Here is a 25,946-nt window from a genome sequence, read left to right on the forward strand (position 1 = left end):
GACGTGCTAAATCGTCCCGTACCTGCTGTTTTGACTCTCTCTCTCGGACCTGTTGTCTCGACCTCTGGATGCTCGGCTGAAAAGCCAACTGACATTTACTCTTGAGTTGTTGAACTGCTTCACCCTCTATAACAACGGTGGTTATTATTTGACCCTGCTGGTCATCTATGAACATTTGAACATCTTGAAGAACAATCTGTCCTTAATTTACATGTGCTCTTATAATCTCCACCTGACCCAGCCAGAAGAGGACTGGCCACTCCTAGGAGCCTGGTTCCTCTCTAGGTTTCTTTCTAGGTTCCTGCCTTTCTAGGGAGTTTTTCCTCCTACATCTGCATTGCTTGCTCTTTAGGGTTTTAGGCTGAGTATCTGTATAGCACTTTGTGACAACTGCTGATGTAAAAATGGCTTTATAAAATGTATTTGATTGAAATTTGTTTGATTGCTGAGGAGGTTGTTCACCCGATTTGGCTGACTCCCTGCACCTTGCTCATCCTGCTTGAAAACCCTGTAGCCAACTAACTTCGAAACTCAACGGGTCAGTGCAGCACAACCAACTCTGCGTTTCACTCCCCTGTACTGTATCATGTGGCTTGTTTTAGAATGACGCCTCCTGGTCTCTGCTATTCCCTCCAGCTTCCCAGCTGCCCCCTGGAGGGTTGGGGGCGGCTCCTGTTACAATGGCTGCTGCCTGGCCAGGGGGCCTGCTGCTGCTATAAACAACTCTCTGCAAGCTGTCAGTGGAGGCTCTTCTGGGAGACATTGGGGAGATTAAGATGAGTTATAGTCATTTTAAAGATGGCGGTATACATTTTTTTGCTCTCCCCAACTTCATGCAAATTTCAAGCGAAGCAATGCACTGGAGCAAAGCATTTTCAAGAGCAAGAGCTTCTGATCAAAACCCGCTGTATGTAAAAACACCCATGTGTGGAAACGCAGTGTCCTTTATGGGGCTATTTGTATGATTACTTTGAGAGCTTTAAACTCAGTAGGTCCACATGGGTTCTCAATTGCAGCAGATAAAAACTGGTAGACCTAAACCAAAATAGCACAGAGATTATAAATGAAGTCATGGGGTGGCAGGGTAGACTAGTGGTTAGAGCGTTGGACTAGTAATCGGAAGGTTGCAAGTTCAAACCCCCGAGCTGACAAGGTACAAATCTGTTAACAGGCAGTTAACCCACTGTTCCTAGGCTGTCATAGAAAATAAGAATTTGTTCTTAACTGGGAGACAGTTAACAGTATACTTTTAAACCGTCCCCTCGCCCATACCCAGGCGCGAACCAGGGACCCTCTGCACACATCAACAACAGTCATCCACGAAGCATCGTTACCCATCGCTCCACAAAAGCCGCGGCTCTTGCAGAGCAAGGGGAACTACTACATCAAGGTCTCAGCGCAAGTGACGTAACCGATTGAAACGCTATTTAGCGCACACCGCTAACTAAGCTAGCCGTTTCACATCCGTTAAATAAAGGTTAAAAAAAGTATGGCATCTTATCTGAGTGGCTGACAATGTCGAGAGAAAGTGTGGGCAATTGTAATTATCACCTAAAAACTATGGATTTGGCACACTTCTTGATCTGATGAAGGCATAACTACCTAAAACACACGAGCCTGCCCCCGACAATAAAGAAGTGAAATGAGCTGATATCTGTCCTTTTTTTCATGTTTGTCCTTCTTTTGTATGTTTTGAAGCGTCTCAGTCAATGTTCTTGAATTTGAGATTTAATTTGAAGTCAGTCACATATAGTACAATACCCAGTTAATTAAGCGAGACAGCACACGTTACCCACTCCACAATGTAGAGAACTTTACTTGGCCGAACCAAAGCCTTTGTAAACAATTGTTTGCGGTGGCCTAAATAAGATTAAGGGAATGATGCGTGCTCTTTTGAGTTCTCCATCTGTACACAAATCATAGCAGATTAATTATTTACCTGTAGCTCACACCATGCCACCTCTACTGTTGTCTCCGTATCCAGGCCTTTGTACACCGTCTTGAACGACCCTCTCCCAATTTCAATGTTGAATTTGAGGAACCTTCCATCAGGTGACGTCGCCACGGCTTTAGTTTCAATTTCATCCTTTTCCTCTTGCTCCCGTTTTCTTTCAAATGGAGCTCGAGATAAAATTACCTTTTTGTCAGTGATTTCTTCCTCTGAATCTGAACTTGTGCCCTGTGCTTGCGAGCTGGGCTGTGGCGCGTCCCAGGTATCAAGAGGTGGTTTGGGGTCTGACGCCTGGGTACCAGGGGGTGAGCACGTGCTCGTTCCCGGGCTTGAGACAGGTGAGGCTGGTGCTGGGGAGTCCACCTTTTTCTCCTCTGCCGCTGTTTCGGCTAAAATATCATCAGCAGACCAGGAGTGAGTTTTGGAGAGAGGGGCATCATCGTAAACTTCAGGCTCCAAATCCAAGGTATTTATTTTGCTCAACCTGTACGAGTTTCTCCTGGAGTTTGCCGAGTGTCTCCTTCGCCTTGGCGGTATTCGGCCAGGGAAGCAGGAGTTGGCGTCGAACCCAGCAGGTAATTTGGAGAAACCCAGTCCGGCCACGTCGACCTCTAGTTGCGACATTTCTGTTTTGTGAGTTTTGCCTCGAAATGCAACAGGTGGGTCTTGTGTCCCAACTAGTGGATAGTGCAAATCCGAAAAAGGCTATTCAAAAACATAAACTTGACAAGGGAACATCGTAGGTTGCAGGGAATGTGGATTATTTCGAAAAATACGGGCAAAAAAATACAAAAATACAAAATGACAAAAATAAGCATAGGCTACAGATACGTGTCTACATATTTGGCTTATACATTCGATTTTGTTCTGTTCAATTCAACTATAGGCTATTAAACTATTGGCTAAATAATACAAAAAATATATTTAACAATCATGTGTGGTGACAAATCTCTTCACCTCAACCAACCTGAATGAAGGTCGTTCTCGTTCTCCCTAGTAAAAAGTGCTTGTTTAAATCCGCCAAATATAATTTACTTGGTCGTGCTCATGGACAGACGAAAAATAAATGACATTAATCCGAGTATTCCTCAAATTGTGTCTCTGGTCGCACGTCTTCAAACTGTCCGCTCCCAATGTGGATTAAATCAGTATCAACAACGCGTAGACTGCTCGAGCGCACATTGAACGCTCAATGGGCATTGGGCTCCACCCCAAAAAACACATTTCGGATCCTGTGTTTTGCCTGCAACCATAGACTATTATAGGTGGTGAAGCTAGAGTTCCCGTGAATGTACACTGAACAAAAATATACACGCAACATGTAAAGTGCTGGTTTCATGAGCTGAAATAAAAGATCCCAGAAAGTTTCCATACCACAAAAGCTTCGTTCTCTCATATTTGTACACAAATGTGTTTACATCCATGTGGGTGAGCATTTCTCCTTTGTTGAAATAATCTAACCACCTGACAGGTGTGGCATATCAACAAGCTGATTAAACATCATGATCATTACACAAGTGCACTTGTAAAAGGCCACTCTAAAATGTGCAGTTGACTCAAGTTTTGAGGGAGCGTGCAATTGGCATGCCGACTGCAGGAATGTCCACCAGCTCATTAAACATGTTGCCAGATAATTACATTTTAATTTCTCTACCATAAGTATGGCGTCATGTGGGCGAGCAGTTTGCTGATGTCAACGTTGTGAACAGAGTGCCACATGGTGGTGGTGGGGTTATGTTATGGGCAGGCATAAACTACGGACAACGAACACAAATGCATTTTTTCGATGGTAATTTGAATGCACATAAATACCGTCTGTGACCAACAGATGCACATCTGTATTCCCAGTCATGTGAAATCCATAGATTAGGGTCTTATTAATTCATTTAAATTGGTTGATTTCCTCATATGAACTGTAACTCTTTGAAATTACATGTTGCGTTTATTTTTGTTCAGTATATATTTTCATAGTTAACATTTGCTAAAAAAAAACCCACTCAAATGAAGTTTATCTGAAATTAGAAAGCTGTTAGTTTGTGGTGCGTAGTAGCCTACACATACTGTACAGTAGTACTTGCCAATTTACTATTCAAGGTAGCCCAATAAGTCACAAGAATCTTGGTCCAAGTGTGATATGAATGCATTCTGGCAATGTGCCAAGGCTTTAGATGCCAGCTCTTGGTTTAGAATGTTGGACTTACAGTAGGCTATCCTGTATATCGTGCTATACCATATGCCAACTGTAGGGTAATTATTACGATAACAGAGGATAAGAGTCATCAAAACTTATATTAACTTAATAATAATAACTGTTTTACTGAGGTAATTGCTCCCAGGACAGGAACTATCCGCTTATCTGTGGTGTTGACTATCTTTAGCAATATTACATAATGTTGCACTGTGAACTACTTGAAATAGTGGGTAGGATACAAAAGGAGATAAGGACTACAGCAAAACGAATGAATCCATCTTAACGTCAAGTTGCAACAGACTAAAATTGCCTGGCAGCCTGCCATCCTGGCACTGTAGAAATAGGCTTCATCAAGAAGTCTGGATTAAGCTAAAGACAAAGACAGCTGACCGTCTAAATCTAGGCTATACCTACCTAATCTCTTCAATAGGAAATTAAATCACAGAGACAAAAGCAATACAGAAAAACGGAGAGGTTTCACTGTCTTATAAAATAGGTTTACAACAGTGTCCTCACCAGTCAAGTATTCTCTTTTTGTCTGATGATGAACTCAGTAATAGGGGGTTGGGTTGTGTGCAGATTTAGTTAAAGAAGGGTAATAGCATAGTGGTTATAGGAAAGGGGGTTTATTCATGTCTGTTTGACACATCTCACATATTCTCACCAGTTACTTGTGATATAACACAGTAGTAGCATATCACTCAAAGCTTAAGAATATATGTAAAAGACCCAGTAGGTACATTATCGTCATCAGTCACTCTCCACCACAGACACACACATTTCCTCCATTCCAGGGTTAACGTGAACTCCCTGACACGGACCGAGGCCTCATCTTAGCAGGGTTCCGGGACGAAGTGAAGAGAGCGGCTTAGCGTTGTGTGGCCAAGTGATTGCAGGCCACATTAGCCTAGTGCCACACACACCTTACTGTTGACTTGTGCGATATACTGACCCCATTCCCCTCATACTAAGGATTCCAGCTAGGGAGGTTCCAGTCAGTGTCTTCTCAGCCATGTGCTACGGCTTTGATTCCTGGGAAGACCGGTGTGTGTTGCCATATGCTTACAATCCCTGACACAGACACTGATGCAGGTGCTTAGCCTGCCGCTGTAAAACACAAACAGACCGACAGACCGACCGACAGACAGACAGACAGACAGACAGACAGAGGGCCAGTGACTCTTTGTTTATCCCCTCCTGTCACTGTAACATACAACATGAATTTAAATGTGTGTATCGTCTACTGTAAACAGAGGGCAGTATGTGTGTACGTGTGTGTGTGTAAGAGCTTGCACCATGGAGATAGATAGCTCAAGTCCCAGCACCTGATATAGCCCTCACGAACACTGCCAGGAGACTTAAACTAGCCGTCTCCCACCTGTCACATGAGCTTCACAGAGAGGCTATGTGGAAGCAGGAGAGAGGAGCAGTCAGAGGGGGAGCTTATCTGCAGGAACACATTGCTCCTAATGCAGCAGACTGCCACCCACAGGTGCTAATCACTCATGTTTGATGAGAGCTTCTGCCGAGTCATCTTTCCAGAAAAGAGGAGTAGCACAAAAATCCCCATGAAACAGCATGGAAATGGGTCACACGGTAGACGACATGCTAATCGCAGCGCTCTTCACAATTCCAGCTAAAAAGCAGCGCGTCGTCCTCCCTTCTCAGTCTGCTCTCTCTGCTACTGTATGGTTTGTTTATCTCCCGGTCATGAGGCGGGCAGTGCAATACGCTCTGTTCTTTTCTGCTTTAGCCGACACGGGGCAGGAGGCAGGGCCTTGACAAGGGAATAATAAACATAGGTCCTATTTTTTTGAAGGTCAAGGAAATTGATATGATATGACATTAAAAGCTTAGTGGCTTTTGCAACTTTTCCAAGGGCTTTAGCAATACTCATAAATTGTTGCATATACCCTGACTCTGCGTGCAATGAACGCAAGAGAAGTGACACAATTTCACCTAGTTAATATTGCCTGCTAACCTGGATTTCTTTTAGCTAAATATGCAGGTTTAAAAATATATATACTTTGTATTGATTTTAAGAAAGGCATTGATGTTTATGGTTAGGTACAGTCGTGCAACGATTGTGCTTTTTTGTTAAATCATCTCCCGTTTGGCGAAGTTGGCTGTCTTTGTTAGGAAGAAAGGCTTCACACAGTTTGCAAAGAGCAAGGCATTGCAATAAAAAAAATACAATTTAGCAATTAAACACTGGAGTGATATAAAACACTGGATTGATAGATGTGCAGAAGATGAATGTGCTAGTAGAGATGTGAACTGTTGAGTGTGAACAGAATATTAAAGTGTGCACTTATGTGGGATAATAATACATAGCCTAGTCATACCACAATAATCCAGTTGTAAACCAGGCATTGCGTGAATATTGCCAGGTTGTTAACATACTCCATAAACATGGACAAGTAGCACGGTCATACAATTTCTCAAGCAGGGCCTGTATACAAGTGCAAAAGCTATGGCTCTTTGACAGAAGAGGGATAAATACATTCAGAGTGAGTGGGCTTTTTAGAGAGGCCTCCTTTACTTGGATGCCAATGACCATTACTATGCACATACCCTATATTATCCCCTGGCCAAATCCGATACTTTTTCCACTAACTGGTATTTAAACAACTCTCATCAGCTCTTTTCTCATCAGATTTCTTTTTAGAGCTGATCTAATTGGTATTTTGACCAATTAGATCTGCTCTGAAAAAGATCTGATGAGGAAAAATCTGATGTGATTGGTGAAAATACCAATTAGTGAAAAAAATATCAGAATTGGGCTGCCTGTCTAAACGCAGCCTAAGGTGTCCAATGCTGTGTCCCAATAAATGGCTCCCTATCCTTGCCTCGTCTCCTACTGTAGGTCACCAACGTGCCAATAAAACAGAGTATGTGACAGCAATACTGTGAAATCCCCACCTAACCTACCCATGTGGTAACTGAAGGACATTGTTCCCTACTCTTGTTAGAGTATGTAATGACAGTACTGTAATGTAGAACTACACTTGTACTTGGAATGCATTGATGTTGCCACCTAGTGGGTTTATCTGGAACAACACAGACCCATGTTGTAAGGCTGCATCTCAAAGTCTGCCTACACTGCTCTGACAGAACAAAATGAATAATGGAATAGGGTTACATCTACAACTCTTCTCTTTACAGTCAACAAGTCACACATCAGCATGTGGGAGTGTGTGTCAACTCTGGAGCTACTACAGCAGGGCTAGGTGGCCTTGTTGTTTGCTTTCACTCATGTATGAACTAACCATTAAGCCCTATTAAACAATGTTTTATACTGAGCTTAAGCAGTGCCTTTTTTCACCTGTATTTAACCAGGTAGGCAGGTTGAGAGCAAGTTCTCATTTACAACTGCCACCTGGCCAAGATAAGGCAAAGCAGTGCGACACATACAACAACACAGAGTTACACATGGAATAAACAAACGTACTGTCAATAACACAATAGAAAAATCTATATACAGTGTGTGCAAATGAGGTAAGATTAGGGAGGTAAGGCAATAAATAGTCTGTAGTGACAAAGTAATTACAATTTAGCAATTAAACACTGGATTGATAGATGTGCAGAAGATGAATGTGCTAGTAGAGATACTGGGGTGCAAAGGAGCCAAAAACATTTTTAAAATATGGGGATGAGGTAGTTGGATGGGCTATTTACAGATGGGCAATGTACAGGTACAATTATCTGTAAGCTGCTCTGACAGCTGATGCTTAAAGTTAGTGAGGGAGATATGAGTCTCCAGCTTCAGTGATTTTTGCATTTTGTTCCAGTCATTGGCAGCAGAGAACTGGAAGGAAAGTCAGCCAAAAGGAAGAATTGACTTTGGGGGAGACCAGTGAAATATACCTGCTGGAGCGCGTGCTACGGGTGGATGCTACTATGGTGACCAGTGAGATGAGACAAGGTGGGGCTTTACCTAGCAAAGACTTATAGATGACCTGGACCCAGTGGGTTTGGCGACGAATATGAAGCGAGTGCCAGCCAACGAGAGAATACAGGTCACAGTGGTGGGTAGTATATGGGGCTTTTGTGACAAAACGGATGACACTGTGATAGACTGCATCCAATTTGCTGAGTAGAGTGTCTGAGGCTATTTTGTAAAAGACATCGCCGAAGTCAAGGATTGGTAGGATAGTCCGTTTTACGAGGGTATGTTTGGTATCATGAGTGAAGGATGCTTTGTTGCGAAATAGGAAGCCGATTCTAGATTTAATTTTGGATTGGAGATGCTTATTGGGAGTCTATAAGGAGAGTTTACAGTCTAACCAGACAACTAGGTATTTGTAGTTGTCCACATATTCTAAGTCAGAACCGTCCAGAGTAGTGATGCTGGACGGGCAGGCTGGTGCGGGCAGTGATCGGTTGAAGAGCATGCATTTAGTTTTACTTGTTATTTAAGAGCAGTTGGAGGCCCCGGAAGGAGAGTAGTATGGCATTGAAGCTCGTCTGGAGGTTAGTTAATAACACAGTGACCAGCTCGGAAACCAGATTGCATAGCGGAGAAGGTATGGGGGGGGGGAGTACGGTGTGACTCGAAATGGTCGGTAATCTGTTTGTTAAATTGGCTTTCAAAGACCTTAGAAAGGCAGGGTAGGATATATATAGGTCTGTAACAGTTCATTTGAGCCCGATTGTATGCGCAACATTGTAGCCCATATAGACCAACGCGTGGCCATTGCTGTGATGAGAGAGAGAAGTACGGCTCACAGAACTAGAATGAGATTCACTTTCTATGATCTCTCTCCCTGCTCTAATAGACATGAGCATGCAACCTATCTCTCCAGCTTTGCACTTAATCATGTATTTCATATTAGAATCATAGCCGCGGGAAGGGTGTTGGAGGTATCACAGAACACCTGAAACATTTAGCCAAAGTTATAGAATGACTGCTGTCAGCCAAAACAGGCTTTTCGCGATATTTCAAATACAATCGCGGGACAACACAGATCCTGCTGAATAGAGAAGATTACTATGTCTGTAGGCTAGCAAGTTATCAACTTCCAAATAGACCTATTGAGTAAACAGCATTACAAAGTAAAACAAGAGAGAGATAAGCTTTTGGCATGAGCACACCCGCTATCGCCGGTGAGTGAGCTGCGCATCATTGAGTGAGTCAGTGAAATTAAAGCTTTTTTAGGACCATTTTTTTGTACAATATGTGTGTCTCCACACACCTAGGCCTGGGCTATTGATGGATTCCAGACAAGGTCGTTGTCATTTATTTCAGATTCTCAGTTTGTCAGTGTCAAAGTACAGCATGTCATTTCGAGCATTTGTGAGGTATTAAAAAATATTCTGCTAAAGTCTCATCATTTAAAATTATGTGGAATTGTATGAAATGCATTTATAAAGGCCATTTTTCCCTATCGCCTCAATCTACTCTACTGCTCTATGCCAGTAAGCAAATACAATTATAATGCATGCAATGATTTATTATAAAAGTGATTTTTCTTTTCATGCATTCAGGTACCTCAGAGCCCCCCAAGTCACCCTCCTCTCTGGCTCAGTTTTTGTCCAGAAACCTCCCAATTTACAAATTAAGCACTGGGTTTAAGTTAGTAAAAGTGTACTTATGGGAAAAGATATCAAATGTGTGAAAATTAGAGGTCAACCGATTGTGATTTTTCAACACGATACCGATAATTGGAGGACCAAAAAAAAAAGCTGATACGATTAATCAGACAATTTTTAATTAATTAATGAATTTGTAAATGATAATTACAACAATACTGAACAATTATTTTAACTTAATATAATACATCAATAAAATCAATTTAGCCTCAAATAAATAAACATGTTCAATTTGGTTTAAATAATGCAAAAACAAAGTGTTGGAGAAGAAAGTAAAAGTGCAATATGTGCCATGTAAAAAAGCTAACGTTTAAGTTCCTTGCTCAGAACATGAGAACATATGAAAGCTGGTGGTTCCTTTTAACATGAGCCTTCAATATTCCCAGGTAAGAAGTTTTAGGTTGTAGTTATTATAGGAATTATAGGACTATTTCTCTCTATACGATTTGTATTTCAAATACCTTTGACTATTGGATGTTCTTATAGGCACTTTAGTATTGCCAGTGTTACAGTATAGCTTCCGTCCCTCTCCTCGCCTCTTCCTGGGCTCGAACCAGGAACACATCGACAACAGCCACCCTCGAAGCATCGTTACCCATCGCTCCACAAAAGCCGGGGCCCTTGCAGGGCAAGGGGAACAACTACTCCAAGTTTCAGAGCGAGTGACGTCACCGATTGAAACGCTATTAGCGCGCACCCCGCTAACTAGCTAGCCATTTCACATCGGTTATACCAGCCTAATCTTGGGAGTTGATAGGATTGAAGTCATAAACAGCTCAATGCTTGAAGCATTGAGAAGAGCTGCTGGCAAATCGCACGAAAGTGCTGTTTGAATGAATGCGTACGAGCCTGCTGCTGCCTACCATCGCTCAGTCAGACTGCTATATCAAATCATAGACTTAATTAAAACATAATAACACACAGAAATACGAGCCTTTGGTCATTAATGTGGTCGAATCCGGAAACTATAATTTAGAAAACAAAACGTTTATTCTTTCAGTGAAATACGGAACCGTGGGTCCTCCCAGATGGCACAGTGGTTAAGGGTGCTGTTTTGTGAAATCATCTCCCGTTTGGCGAAGTTGGTGGTCTTTGTTAGGAAGAAATAGTCTTCACACAGTTTGCAACAAGCAAGGTGGCCCAAACTGCTGCATATACCCTGACTCTGTTGCAAGAGAAGTGACACAATTTCCCTAGTTAAAATAAATTCATGTTAGCAGGCAATATTAACTAAGTATGCAGGTTTAAAAATATATACAGTGGGGCAAAAAAGTATTTAGTCAGCCACCAATTGTGCAAGTTCTCCCACTTAAAAAGATGAGAGGCCTGTAATTTATCATAGGTACACTTCAACTATGACAGACAAAATGAGAAAAAAAATCCTGAAAATCACATTGTAGGATTTTTAATGAATTTATTTGCAAATGATGGTGGAAAATAAGTATTTGGTCAATAACAAAAGTTTATCTCAATACTTTGTTATATACCCTTTGTTGGCAATGACAGAGGTCAAATGTTTTCTGTAAGTCTTCACAAGGTTTTCACACACTGTTGCTGGTATTTTGGCCCATTCCTCCATGCAGATCTCCTCTAGAGCAGTGATGTTTTGGGGCTGTTGCTGGGCAACACGGACTTTCAACTCCCTCCAAAGATTTATGGGTTTGAGATCTGGAGACTGGCTAGGCCACTCCAGGACCTTGAAATGCTTCTTACGAAGCCACTCCTTCGTTGCCCGGGCAGTGTGTTTGGGATCATTGTCATGCTGAAAGGCCCAGCCATGTTTCATCTTCAATGCCCTTGCTGATGGAAGGAGGTTTTCACTCAAAAACTCACGATACATGGCCCCATTCATTCTTTCCTTTACACGGATTAGTCATCCTGGTCCCTTTGCAGAAAAAGGTATGTATGGTGTTCTTTGGATGCAACTCAGCAACTCAACTCAGCATTCTTTGTCCTCCAAACACGACGAGTTGAGTTACCAAAAAGTTATATTTTGGTTTCATCTGACCATATGACATTCTCCCATTCGTCTTCTGGATCATCCAAATGCTCTAACAAACTTCAGACGGGCCTGGACATGTACTGGCTTAAGCAGGGGGATACGTCTGGCCCTGCAGGATTTGAGTCCCTGGCGGCGTAGTGTGTTACTGATGGTAGGCTTTGTTACTTTGGTCCCAGCTCTCTGCAGGTCATTCACTAGGTCCCCCCTGTGTGGTTCTGGGATTTCTGTGATCATTTTGACCCCACGGGGTGAGATCTTGCGTGGAGCCCCAGATCGAGGGAGATTATCAGTGGTCTTGTATGTCTTCCATTTCCTAATAATTGCTCCCACAGTTGATTTCTTCAAACCAAGCTGCTTACCTATTGCAGATTCAGTCTTCCCAGCCTGGTGCAGGTCTACAATTCTGTTTCTGGTGTCCTTTGACAGCTCTTTGGTCTTGGCCATAGTGGAGTTTGGAGTGTGACTGTTTGAGGTTGTGGACAGGTGTCTTTTATACTGATAACAAGTTCAAACAGGTGCCATTAATACATGTAACGAGTGGAGGACAGAGGAGCCTCTTAAAGAAGAAGTTACAGGTCTGTGAGAGCCAGAAATCTTGCTTGTTTGTAGGTGACCAAATACTTATTTTCCACCATAATTTGCAAATAAATTCATAAAAAATCCTACAATGTGATTTTCTGGATTTTTTTGTCTCTCATTTTGTCTGTCGTAGTTGAAGTGTACCTATGATTAAAATTACAGGCCTCTCTCATCTTTTTACGTGGGAGAACATGCACAATTGGTGGCTGACTAAATACTTTTTTGCCCCACTGTACTTGTGTATTGATTTTAAGAAAGGCATTGATGTTTATGGTTAGATACACGTTGGAGCAACAACAGTCCTTTTTCGCTAATGCGCACAGCATCGATTATATGCAACGCAGGACACGCTAGATAAACTATTAATATCATCAATCATGTGTAGTTAACTAGTGATTATGATTGATTGTTTTTTATAACATAAGTTTAATGCTAGCTAGCAACTTACCTTGGCTTCTTACTGCATTTGCGTAACAGGCAGGCTCCTCGCGGAGTGCAATGTAAGGCAGGTGGTTAGAGCGTTGGACTAGTTAACCGTAAGGTTGCAAGATTGAATCCCCGAGCTGACAAGGTAAAAATCTGTCATTCTGCCCCTGAACAAGGCAGTTAACCCCGTTCCTAGGCCGTCATTGAAAATAAGAATGGGTTCTTAACTGACTTGCCTAGTTCAATAAAGGTGTAAAAAAAATAATACCGATTTTCAATTGTTGAAAATTTGAAATCAGCCCCAATTAAATCGGCCAATTCCGATTAATCTGTCGACCTCTAGTGAAAATAATAATTATGCTTTTGGGGAGGCAGAAATTCACAAGTGTCCATCCAGATTGTGACTATATTTTGGATAATGGTTCCCCGTCTGAGACAGGAACAAACCCACATTCAAAGTGTGAAATTGTTATTCTGTTTTGTTATTCTGATTAGCTTTTGCCTAACTTGATATTGACAAAATAATCAGCTGATATGCGAACATGACAAACAAATCATATTTGATTGCAATAATGTTAGATAGACACAAAACACGTCTCACTGGTGATTTCTGTCAGTGCCTGCTTTGAGTCTGTGTGAAGCACTATTTTGTGTGAGTCTCTTGGGAGGCCGTCATTGTGTGTTGTTTTCAGTAGGCCCACAGACTTCAACATTTTTGGCATACATTACTGAGCCATCGCTGTGGCCTTGAGGGCAAAATGTGAGTGAGAGTGAAGGGTTACCAATTTACCAGGACCCTGATGCAGGTGATTGTAAATGTAGGCTAGGTGAGGAGGATTATGTAAGATGCTGTTTGAAGAGGTAGGGTTTCAGATGTTTTCAGAAGATGGGCAGGGACTCTGCTGTCCTAGCTTCAGGGGGAAGCAGGTTCCACCATTGGGATGCCTGGTCAGAAGAGTTTGGAGTGGGCTAAGCGGGAACGGCAAGAGACCTGAGGTGGCAGAACGGTGTCCTCGTGTTAGGGTGTAGGGTTTGAGCATAGCCTGAAGGTAGGGAAGGGCAGTTCCTCTTACTGGTCTGTAGGTAAGCACCACAGTCTTGTAGTGGATGCGAGTTTAAACTGGAAGCCAGTGGAGTGTGTGGAGGAGCGGGGTGACTGAGAGAACATGGGAAGTGTTATCCGCATAGCAATGATAGGATTGTGTATAGAGACAAGAGGAGAGGGCCTAGAACCGAGCCCTGTGGGACACAGTAGTGAGAGTTTGTGGTGCAGACACAGGATGCAATCCAAGAGTGTGCAGAGCCTGAAACACCACCATGAGATGGTGGAGAGGAGGATCTGATGGTTCATAGTGTCAAAGGCAGCAGATAGATCTAGGAGGATGAGAACAGAGGAGAGAGAGTCAGCTTTGGCAGTGTGGACAGCCTCCGTGACACAGAAGGGCAGTCTCAGTTGAGTGACCCATCTTGAAGCCTGAACTGGTTAGGGTCAAGAAGGTCGTTCTGAGAGAGAAAGTTGACAGAGAAAGCATGCTCAAGTGTTTCGGAAAGAAAATAAAGAAGGGATAGAGGTCTATAGTTGTTGACATCAGATGAGTCGAGTGTTGGTTCCTTGAGGAAGGGAGCAACTCGTGCCGTTTTGAAGTCAGAGGGGTCAGGCATGAGTTGATGAGGGAAGTGAGGAATGGGAGAAGGTCTCCAGAGATGGTCTGGAGGAAGAAGGGGGGTTGAGCGGGCAGGTTGTCGGGGGGACAGACCTCACTAGTCGCAGAATGTTGTCTGGAGAGATAGTGGAGAATGAGGTCAAGGCGTAGGATAGTTCTGTGTGAGTGAGACCAGGGGACTCAATAGGCTGAGTGAATTGAGTAGCGGATGTCGTCAACCTTTTTTTCAAAGTGGTTTACAAAGCTGTCCACAGAGAGGGGGGATTTAGTAGGGAGAAGAAGGTGGAAAAGAGTTTCCTAGGGTTAGAGGCAGAAGCTTGAAAATTAGAGTGGTAGAAAGTGGCTTTAGCAGCGGAGGAGGAAGAGGAAGAGAACGTAGAGAGGAGGGAGTGAAATGATTTTATTTAACTAGGCAAGTCAGTTAGGAACAAATTCTTATTTACATGACAGCCTAACAAAAGGCAAAAGGCCTCCTGCGGGGACAGGGGCTGGGATTAAACATTTAAATAAATAGAATAAAAATATAAGACAAAAACACACATCACGATAAGAGAACACAACACCACATAAAGAGAGATCTAAGACAACAACATAGCATGGTAGCAACACAACATGACAACAACATAGTAGCAACACAACATGGCAGCAGCACAACATGGTACAAACATTATTTGGCACAGACAACAGCACAAAGGGCAAGAAGGTAGAGACAATAATACATCATGCAAAGCAGCCACGACTGTCAGTAAGTGTCCATGATTGAGTCTTTGAATAAAGAAATTGAAATAAAACTGTCCAGTTTGAGTGATTGTTGCAGCTTGTTCCAGTCGCTAGCTGCAGCGAACTGAAAAGACGAGCGACCCAGGGTTGTGTGTGCTTTGGGGACCTTTAACATAATGTGACTGGCAGAACAAGTGTATGTGGAAGATGAGGGCTGCAGTAGATATCTCAGATAGGGAGTGAGGGGCCTAAGAGGGTTTTATAAATAAGCATCAACCAGTGGGTCTTGCGACGGGTATACAGAGATGACCAGTTTACAGAGGAGTATAGAGTGCAGTGATGTGTCCTATAAGGAGCATTGGTGGCAAATCTGATGTCCGAATGGTAAAGGAAATCTAGCCGCTCGAGAGCACCCTTACCTGCCGATCTATAAATTACGTCTCCATAATCTAGCATGGGTAGGATGGTCATCTGAATCAGGTCCTCCGGAAGTATAGTTTTCCTCAGCTGTCCGCAGCCCTGTTCTGTAAGCTCGCAATGGGTCACTCAGCCACAGAGCAGGAGGGGAGAGCAGAGCCGGCTGGGAGAAAAGGAGACCGCGCGAGTCATAGGATGCGGAAAGGGAAGACAGTAGTGTTGAAGAGGCAGAGTCAGGAGACAGGAGGGAAAAGGATTTAGCAGAAGGGAGAGATGATAGGTTAGAAGAGGACAGAGTAGTGGCAGAGAGAGAGAGAGCGAAGATTGCGATGGTGCATGACCATCCGTGTAGGGGCTGAGTGGTTAGGGTTGAAGAAAAGGGTGACAGAAAAGGAAACAAAGTAGTGATCAGAGACCTGGAGGGGGTTGCAGTGAGATTAGTAGGCGAGCGGCCTCTAATAGAGATGAAGTCAAGCGTACTGCCTGTCTTGTGAGTTGGAGGGGATTGGGAAAGGGTGAGGTCAAAAGAGTCAAGGAGGGGAAAGAAGGGCAGCATAGGCTGAGATGAACTCAGTGTTCTTGACCACAGATCGGCAGTTCCAAACGCTGCCAGAGACCCGGAATTTTACATGTGTTGGGCACGCAGGGTACACTAAATTAGAAGGGTTGAAGCCAAGGGGTGGGGAGAGTCTTTAAAGTCTACAGAGAGAGGTGCGAACAGGTATAGAAAACACACACACACATAGTTGACAACGCTACAGAAGAGCAAAATGAGTCTGTAAATAACTAGCAATAGCATGAAGCCCACTGATATGGTTATATACACTCAGAACTAGGCAAGTCAGTTAAGAACACATTCTTATTTTCAATGACGGCCTTATTTTCAATGACCCACCCACCGGTGGGTTAACTGCCTCGTTCAGGGGCAGAACAACAGATTCACCTTGTCAGCTCGGGGGATCCAATCTTGCAACCTTACAGTTAACTAGTCCAATGCAATAACGACCTGCCTCTCTCTCGTTGCACTCTACAAGGAGACTGACTGCCTGTTACGGAAAGGCAGTAAGCCAAGGTAAGTTTCTAGATAGCATTAAATGTATCCTGAAAAATCATAATCGGTCGACCTACTATAGAGTCATCATATATCGGCCTTACAAGGCGTAGCTTTAGGGCATGTCCATCTAAAAGGACCCGTGAGAACCAACATGAAGTTCATAGGAACATATCAAATTGGGTGTCAAATGAAAGCTACACTACATGTCCAAATGTATGTGGACACCTGCTCGTCGATCTTATTCCAAAATCATGGGCGTTAATATGGAGTTGGTCCTCCCTTTGGTGCGATAACAGCCTCCACTCTTCTGGGAAGGCTTTCCACAACATGTTGGAACATTGCTGCAGGGAGGTCGGAGCATTAGTGAGGTCGGGCACTGATGTTTGACGATTAGGCCTTGCTCGCAGTCAGCATTCAAATCTAATCACATTTTATTAGTCACATGCACCAAATACAACAGGTACCTTACAGTGAAATGCTTACTTACGAGCCCCTAACCAACAATGCAGTTTAAAAAAATACGGATAAGAATAAGAAATAAAAGTAACAAGTAATTAAAGAGCAGCAGTAAAATAACAATAGCGAGACTATAGTGGAACTAAATGTGCGGGGGCACCGGTTAGTTGAGGTAATATGTACATGAATGTAGAGTTATTAAAGTGACATTCATAGATGATAACAACAGAGAGTAGCAGCGGTGTAAAAGAGGGGGGAGGGGGGGGGGCAATGCAAATAGTCTGGGCAGCCATTTGATTAGGTGTTCAGGAGTCTTACGGCTTGGGGTGGAAGCTGTTTTACAAGCCTCTTGGACCTAGACTTGGTGCTCTGGTACCGTTTTCCGTGCAGTAGCAGAGAGAGTCTATGACTAGGGTGGCTGGAGTCTTTGACAATTTTTAGGGCCTTCCTCTGACACGGCCTGGTATAGAGGTCCTGGATGGCAAGAACTGGGTAGTACTGGGCCATTCGCACTACCCTCTGTAGTGCCTTGCGGTTGGAGGCCGAGCAGTTGCCATACCAGGCAGTCAGGATTCTCACGATGGTGCAACTGTAGAACCTTTTGAGGATCTGAGGACCCATGCCAAATCTTTTCAGTCTCCTGAGGGGAATAGGTTTTGTCATGCCCTTTTCACGACAATTGATCCCAAAGGCGTTCGATGGGGTTGAGGTCAGGGCTCTGTGCAGGCCAGTCAAGTTCTTCCACATCGATCTCGACAAACGATTTCTGTACGGACCTCGCTTTATGCACGGGGGCATTGTCATGCTGAAACAGGAAAGGGCGTTCTCCAAACTATTGCCACAAAGCACAGAATAATCTAGAATGTCATTGCATGCTGTAGCATTAAGATGTTCCTTTCTATAATAATGCATTTCTGTATAGTACAGATCGGGGACCCATGATGTAATTCTGTTACCTTAATTCAGTTACCGGATGTAAATCCACTTCACCTACTGTAATTCAATAACCAAAATAAATGTATTCAAACTCAAGGTGTCATGTCATAGCTGACAGCCCATTCTTTCTGCAGACATCTTTGAGCAGATATATATTTTAAAAATCTGGTGGCATAAAAAACTGAGGGAGATTTTACCATCTGCACAGTTCTTCCAGTGAATGTGCTTTTGTGAAATGTTCTGTGCAAATTGTTCAAAGTTGTCCTTGTGCACAATTGTATGGTTTGTTAAACTTTTAAATCAATGTTTTTTGTTAGGAATACATTTTAAAGTGAAGTATCTTAGTCAAAGCCTAATTCCATTATCGTGGAATTCCCAGCCTATAGGGTCTGGGTTGAGCAGTCCCAGCACATAGACTAACTGTGACAAAAGTTTACAATACAGACTGTCAATAAATTAATGAAAAGGAATAAACTTGAAACTAAGATTTGAAACCACTTTTGCTAATGTTAGAAAAGACACTGGGCACGTTTGAGTAGTAAGACGAAAGACAAGTCAAGGAGTGAAGTCAGGGGAGGTGCATCTGTGGCATCTGAAAGTAGGACACTAATGTGGTTTTCCAACAGCAAGGCTCAGATCAACATGGAAGTGTTGATAAAGAAAGTTTTCATTACAATGTCGAAATAAACATTGTTCCAAACCCCATATTACACACTCAAACTGAAATCATATGTGTGTTCATTGTACAATCAATTACTGTTTCAGTCATGTCTTTGGTCACATTCAGGTGGGTCAAACAACAACACTGTAACGACTGGTTAAAACTAGAGCCGCCCATAATTCAGGCGATGGCTGCAGGATGAAGTTGGTGAAGAGCAACTGCAGAAACTTGCTGTCGACTGCAGTCAACTTAATGACATTTGATCACATTATTTCTGTAACGATCATGCAGTCGACATGTAGGCGCAAGTCGGACAATGTTATCCCCATAATGTAACTCACTTTGAATGGCGGTGACCATCGGACTTGACATAAACTCGAACGCAACCACTCAATCGGTCAAAACAGCTGGCAGTAAGCGGTTCGAAAATCGGAGGTGACGTAATTCTGCTACGTACATCATCAAAACGCGCGCTCAGAAGCACAGCGCTCAATTACTATTTTACATTCAATTACGAACAATCAAAGGTAAGTTAATATTTGCAAACATGCACTCCTGTTGTTTTCAAATAAAATAACGATGCCAAACACAGACACTACGCTAGCTACTTGTCCAGCAGACCCAAGCCTTGCTCAACATACCCACACAGCTAGACAACGTTAACTAGTTACTAGCACCATAGCATTAGAATGGATATCTATGGCTAGTACAGACCTGGACGTGTGAACCCCATCATGTCAGATGAAGGTGTAACGCTATGTGACTTCCTGATCCTTTTTATTTCATTTTCTGACCTGTTTGAGGTTTATGTATCTAGCCAACTAGCTAGCTACACAAAAGCGCTGTTCAGATTCGTAGAAGTGTAACGTTAGCTAGATTTCCAGTTTTTTCTTCGTAATGTAAATCACGCCCACTACACGTTGTCGAATAACGTTACATTTAGCTCACACAAGCAGGGGCGAAAATCTGATATCAACTTTGGAGGGGACACTTACAATACATTTTCTCAAGAGCAATTCCTGAGGGGGACACCAAAAGTAGTGCTGTAACACAGCCTACATTGTAATATGTTAAATGTATATTGAGGAACCATAATTACTACTACTGGATAATTGATAGGTACAGTAGTTAACTGAAGGGTTGTCCAAACTTGTTAAAATGTTTAAATCATTATAATACTAATAATAATAATAGTTATAGCAGTGTTCCTTATCAGTCCAGTATGTATGCAGGTATTTGTATTTACAACCAGCAATACCAAGCAAGGCCAGTAGGTGGTAATGGTACTGTACACTGTATGGGTGCAGATTTCATAAATACGATGAACATGTTGTGATCTCATCTCAAAGAATCTCCATTGAGAACCATCACGAAGTTCGTCTCCGCACTGAACTGACCTTTTTATTGAACTTTTTCTGATTAATTTATATAGTCATTAAATATGTGCCACTTGGTTTGAGTCTGTTACAACATCTTTACAAGAACAAAACGCTCAGAATAAGTACAGTTCTAAAAGCAAAATAACTACTTAAATGAAAAACCCAAACAAATCAATCAAAATATCCTTCATAAATACTTAGTTATTGTTCAGTCAGTGTCTCAACTCTTCAAACAACAGCAATGGACAAGTATATCACACAAAGTATGCCACTTTAAATTAAATAAATAATTAGTAAGTGTACTGTCATGTACTAAAACGAGACCATTAAAGATATTTAAGACAATGGTAGAAGAGTTCTGTTAAGTTGGGAGTTCAGTTTATCGCCAACCTTTTCACAGGGACTTTGAAGCATTACAGCTGCATGCTGATCTTGAATAAACTGACGATAGCAAAGATTCCATCTTTGACGACGCCACATAAATGGAATAGATACTAGCTTGCTTAATAGTTCATGTTTGCCCGCTAGCTCTGCAAATTCAGCTAGTGTGTGTGTGTAAATCCTGCCAACATAAAAATAAAACATTGCTATGGCGCGATTGACTGAATTAACCTCACGTCAGTTACTTGCATTGAGTGCCTTTCAGACAGTAGATACGAACCCTCTGTTACCTGCCAGATAAGGAACTGGTAGTGGATCAAACCATTGTGAGGCAAGGGGGGGGGGGTTGCAATCTTTTGAAACTTAAAAACGCGCTATTAATTGTCTATAATCAGCACCAGTGCTTTCGTTGCGTTTTATTCATATTATTCAAATTACATAGTTATGTTTACGGTGATATATTGGGGGGGACAAATCATTTTTTCCTCAGGATGGGTGGGTCGTGTCCCCTCCGTCCCCCCTGGGATTTCTGCCTATGCACACAAGCCTAATTATTTGCCGCTAGTAACAGTTGTTTCCCATCAGCAACCAAAATCATTTTGATCTGTTGACTACATTGCTGAAGCAAGATGATTGATAAAGTTGTTTCTTTTTTATTTTGCAGGTTCCTACAATGACTGAATTTAAGAGAGCCTTCTCACTGGTGTGGGATCACTTCACTCTAGTGACACCCAATAAGGTCCAGTGCGCCCTCTGTTCACAATGGCTTAGCTTCAACAAAAACACCTCTGCCATGTTAAGGCACCTACGATCAAGGCACCCAAGCGAGGCTTGGTACAGCAACTCAACATCTGGGGCCCACTCACGCACAAGCAACTCAACATCTGGAGTCCACTCAACGTTCTCAAACTCAATAATTAGTGGTTCTGGAGTCCACTCATCGTTCTCTGGTACGACAGGACTAAACTCAATGTTTACAAACAGTGCTGCTGCTGGACACCACATCCAAGGTATGTTTCCTTTAGAATAGATGGTTTTCATCCTGTTTCAATCCATTATTATATTTAGATTGGCATTAATTGTACATCTTCAATTTGAATTGATTATTCTGTTTTATTTCACAGTCAGGACCACCAGACAAGAGGACCTGGATGATGCCCTAGTCAACATGTTGGTTAAAGACACCCAGCCATTTTCAGTAGTCGAGGAAGAAGGATTCACTGCTTTCGTCCAAAAGCTAGACCCAAGCTACAATCTTCCAAACAAGCAAGCACTGAAGAAAATGGTGGGGTCTCGGTGTGAATTCATCAATGATAATGTTGTATCTCAGATGGTAATTTCTGACTTTGTCAGCCTGACTTCGGACATGTGGACATCTATAGACAAGCACAGTTACATTTCAGTGACGGGGCATTTGGTAGCAGAAAATGCCCAGTTATCCACTTTCCTCCTTGGGATTTCTAAGCTGCCTGAAAACCACAAAGTGATCCACATTGAGGAGGCCAAAAACCAACTGGTGGCGAGCTGGGGCCTCCACAGCAGGGTCGCTGCATTTGTCACAGAGAACAGCGAAAATATGGTAGCCAGGGTTCAGAAATTAGGAATCCTCCAGTTGCCCTCTTTTGCACACGTCCTGAACCTTGTGATTAAGAGGTCCATGGAGGCTACTTTGGAGCTGCAGGACATCCGCTCCCAAGCGCGGGCTATCGTGTCTTTCTTCAAGTCGAATCAGAACGCAGAGATGAGGTTAGCCGAGGTGCAGGGGCAGCTAGGCAGGCCGGAGCAGAAGCTGATCCAGGAAGTGGACTCGAGATGGAACAGTAGCTTTTCTATGCTGGAACGCATCTTTGATCAGAGGGAGTCTGTGGCTGCTGCTCTCAGCACCCTGGACACGGACATCATCCCTCTGGGATCTGCTGACTACGAGGTCATCCACCAGTGTCTCGGAGTGCTGGGTTCCTTCAACCAGGCCACAGCTGAGCTCGCCTCAGAGAAACGCGTCTCGGCTTCCAAGGTCATTCCTCTTGTCCGAATGCTGAAGATAACCCTTGAGAAGAAGCACGGTGCCATCATACACTCTACAGCTACACAGCTGGCGTCTAACCTGCAGAGGGAGCTTCAGACGAGCTGCAGTATGGTGGAGACCGAGCCAATCCTGGCTCTCTCAGCTCTCCTAGACCCGCGCTTCAAAATGTTGGCATTCGGGAACCAAGGCTACGCTCAGGAGGCGGTGAAGCTCCTCACCTCCGAGTGCGCCTCATTAATCCGGATAAATCCCGACAAGGACGACATTCTACCACCCTCCACCACCAGGTCGACGACGCCCTCCCTGATATCACCCCACACCTCCTCCTGGGCAATGGAAACCGCTTCCATCTCCATGGTAACATCTCCGTCTAAGTCCCACGATGGGGGTCTGTGGGAGATGTTTGACAGTAAAGTGGGTGAGACACAGAGCGTCCAGAGCAGCACGGCGGACGCAGCGGTGGAGGTACAACACTACCTCAGTGACCCGTACCTGAACCGAGTGGAGAACCCCATGCACTACTGGGAGAAGCACTCCAAGGTGTACCTGCACCTGTTCCAGCTGGCTCGGAAATACCTCAGCGTTCCCGCCTCGTCTGTGCCATGCGAGCGCATATTCACCAAAGCTGGAGATGTGTTGAATAAAAAGAGGAGTTGCCTCAGTATGAAGGCTGTAGAGCAGATAATGCTGTTGAATAAAGGTCTCGTATAGCACAAGCAGCATACTATCCACGGTGCTTCTCATGCTGTTTGGCCTGTATGTAACATAGGACTGTTAAACGTACCAAATGCATTGTAATGTATTCTTCCTGGTTTGTGTATAAAGTATGTTAAAATGGACTTTCTTTCTATAAAAAGAGAAGCAGTCTTTTACATTTTGAACATTTGTCAGGAGGCCGTTTGACCACTAGAGGACAATGCTGCACTGCCTAACAACCTGGCAGGGTGTACGTTTATGGCTCTCAATTACTTTTGATTTATTACAGGGTGGACTGAATTCAATATTGCCTATACATCACCATAAGTGTTAAAAATATATTTTAAAACATTGTAAAAAATCACTCAATAGTAGTTTGCGTGGTCATGTAATCGAGATGGTTGTTGTGCCAAGTGCAATTGATGTTATTTCACATTCATATCAGCACGTATGGACTTCTCTTGATGCCTTTTGAGTGCTTTTTAAGGTCAAGAAAATATGATTTAACTTCTGATGGTTTATCCAATGCCTATTGATGCAGGTGGGGATGATGCTAAATGGCATTTTCATTGGAGGTACAATAGTGATGTATGCAAGTCAGAAGCTGGTATACGATGTACAATTGACACTTACAGAAGGCAATGTGCATTTGAAAAGGTTCATGCTTGAAAAGTATGGGGGGAAATTGCTTGGAGGCATTCCACTTCTTTTTTTTTTACTAGGAAAGTCAGTTAAGAACAAATTCATATTTATGATGATGGCCTAATCCAGACAACACTGGGCCAATTGTACACTGCCCTATGGGACTCCCAATCACAGCCAGATGTGATGCTGCCTGGTGTTGAACCAGGTATTGCAGTGATACCTCTTGCACTGAGATGGCTTGTCTTAGATCACTGTGCCACTCGTGAGCCCAAGTTTGAAATGACAACAGGTGAATAAATAAAGTGGTTGCCAAGGAGACCTCAAATGGCTACCCAGACTATTTGCCAAGGGAACAGTTGTTGAGCCAGCCATTAAAAAGTAAAGAGCACACATTAATACTGGATTTTCAATTTACTCTTAAAACGATACATATTTCACAGACCTTCACTGTAATATGTAAGCTCAATGGGAAGGCCACTGTAAAATGTATACGAGGATACTTACCGTTTTGGTTGGGGTGATGTTAAGTTTTTACTATGAAAACAATCCTGGAAGACTACTCTGAATCATGTTGAGCTTCTGCCTTTCAGTCTTATCAGAGATACTTCTTGTGTTGAGTTTTTGCAAATGGTGTGCCTGATATCACTGCAGCAAAAGCTTGTTATTCCGCCCATTTTTTTTAGGTTATCTACCTAACACGCACAATTTTGTGGATTGAAATAAGCTCTATTTTGAGCTACATTTATTTAAGGCTTTTTGTTTACTTGGACTGAGAAGAAGTACGCAGTTCCAAGGCCATTAAACATCATCATAGTGCTGCGTTGGAACCACAATCAGTTGCACAGTGTTTCAACTAATGGAGCACGTCCTTGTGTTTTGTATGTGAACACAAAAACAATTAAATTGCCAATGAGCTTTTGGAAGTTTTCATGAAATGTAAAAATCAAATAAAAAATATGTAACGTGTAGTGCAACCACAAACAAAGGCTGTCATAAGGATTATGTTGAAAACATACAGAGAGGGATGTTTTCCATGAACAAGTATCGTCCTATGACGTACAACATGAGCGTCATAGAAATCACACCAATATTGCTAATGTTACATATTTTAATATTATTAATAAAATGCCATTTAGCAGACACTTTAATCCAAAGTGATGTACACTACAGTGAGTGCATACACTTTAGTATATGTAATCCCGGAGGGAAACAAACCTAGCACCACACTATTTCCAACTGAACCACACAGGACCAATAATTTGGCTGGAGGGTAATTTATCAAACTGAATTTTCTATATTAGTCTTTAGTTGCTTTACTTACATTTATTTATGTGCACCCAGGTGGGTCCCAGGACCGAGTTTAGGATACCCTGGTATAGGGTAGAAGTTAAATGCTACGCATATCTTTCTGGTAAAAAATGAAAACAACTATTGTTGAAATAGAAATGTCTGAATGATGATAATGAATGCCCCCTTAACATCAGTTATCAAATGGAAGGTGTCAATTATATTATACTACCGGTCAAAAGTTTTAGAACACCTCATTCAAGGGTTTTTCTTAATTTTGTACTATTTTCAACATTGTAGAATAATAGTGAAGACATCAAAACTATGAAATAACACATACGTAGTAACCAGAAAAGTGTTAAGCAATCAAAAAATATTTTATATTTGAGATTCTTCAAATAGCCACCCTTTGCCTTGATGACAGATTTGCATTCTCTTGGCATTCTCTCAACCAGCTTCATGAGTTAGTCACCTGGAATGCATTTCAATTAACAATTGTACCTTCTTAAAAGTTAAGCCAATCAGTTGTGTTGTGACAAGGTAGGGTGGGTATACAGAAGATATCAATTTTTGGTGAAAGTCCATATTATGGCAAGAACAGCTCAAATCAGCAAAGGGAAACGACAGTCCACCATTACTTTAAGACATGAAGGTCAGTCAATACATTTCAAGAACTTTGAACGTTTCTTCAAGTGCAGTAGCAAAAACAATCAAGTGCTATGATGAAACTGGATCTCATGAGGACCGCCACAGGAATGGAAGACCCAGAGTTTCCACTGCTGCAAATACCTCCTCATTGGAGTTAGCAGCCTCAGAAATTGTAGCCCAAATAAATGCTTCACAGAGTTCAAGTAGCATTCATATCTCAACATCAACTGTTCAA

The 25,946-nt window shown here is 42.6% G+C and overlaps 2 protein-coding genes across 3 annotated transcripts in view; one reads left to right on the top strand and one right to left on the bottom strand.

Annotated features, from left to right (window-relative positions):
• The window catches only part of LOC118365435 (serine/threonine-protein kinase WNK4), an 81,060-nt gene extending 77,648 nt beyond the window's left edge, over positions 1-3,412 (bottom strand). The window contains 1 exon segment of the mRNA XM_052491070.1: positions 1,940-3,412. Within this exon segment, the coding sequence (XP_052347030.1) occupies positions 1,940-2,575 (636 nt within the window). The 5' untranslated portion in view covers positions 2,576-3,412.
• On the top strand, positions 2,285-23,544 carry LOC118365434 (zinc finger BED domain-containing protein 4-like). 2 transcript variants are annotated; one of them, XM_035747629.2, is made up of 3 exons: positions 2,285-2,417; positions 21,074-21,419; positions 21,534-23,544. In XM_035747629.2, exons 2-3 carry the CDS (start codon positions 21,083-21,085, stop codon positions 23,144-23,146), a joined length of 1,950 nt encoding a protein of 649 aa, XP_035603522.2. In that variant the 5' UTR covers positions 2,285-2,417; positions 21,074-21,082; the 3' UTR covers positions 23,147-23,544. The 2 variants fall into 2 exon arrangements, with proteins under 2 accessions (XP_035603522.2, XP_035603521.2); XM_035747628.2 differs by lacking the exon at positions 2,285-2,417 and adding an exon at positions 18,835-19,176.
• The last annotated feature ends 2,402 nt before the right edge of the window (positions 23,545-25,946 follow it).

The sequence above is a fragment of the Oncorhynchus keta genome, chromosome 32 (assembly GCF_023373465.1).
Source record: "Oncorhynchus keta strain PuntledgeMale-10-30-2019 chromosome 32, Oket_V2, whole genome shotgun sequence".
NCBI lineage: Eukaryota > Metazoa > Chordata > Actinopteri > Salmoniformes > Salmonidae > Oncorhynchus > Oncorhynchus keta.

Excerpts from the sequence above, each read along its gene's own strand:
- LOC118365434 (XM_035747629.2), top strand. The coding sequence starts at position 21,083 with ATGACTGAATTTAAGAGAGCCTTCTCACTGGTGTGGGATCACTTCACT. Across the intron at positions 21,420-21,533 it reads TGCTGGACACCACATCCAAG|TCAGGACCACCAGACAAGAG; the intron begins GTATGTTTCCTT and ends TTTATTTCACAG.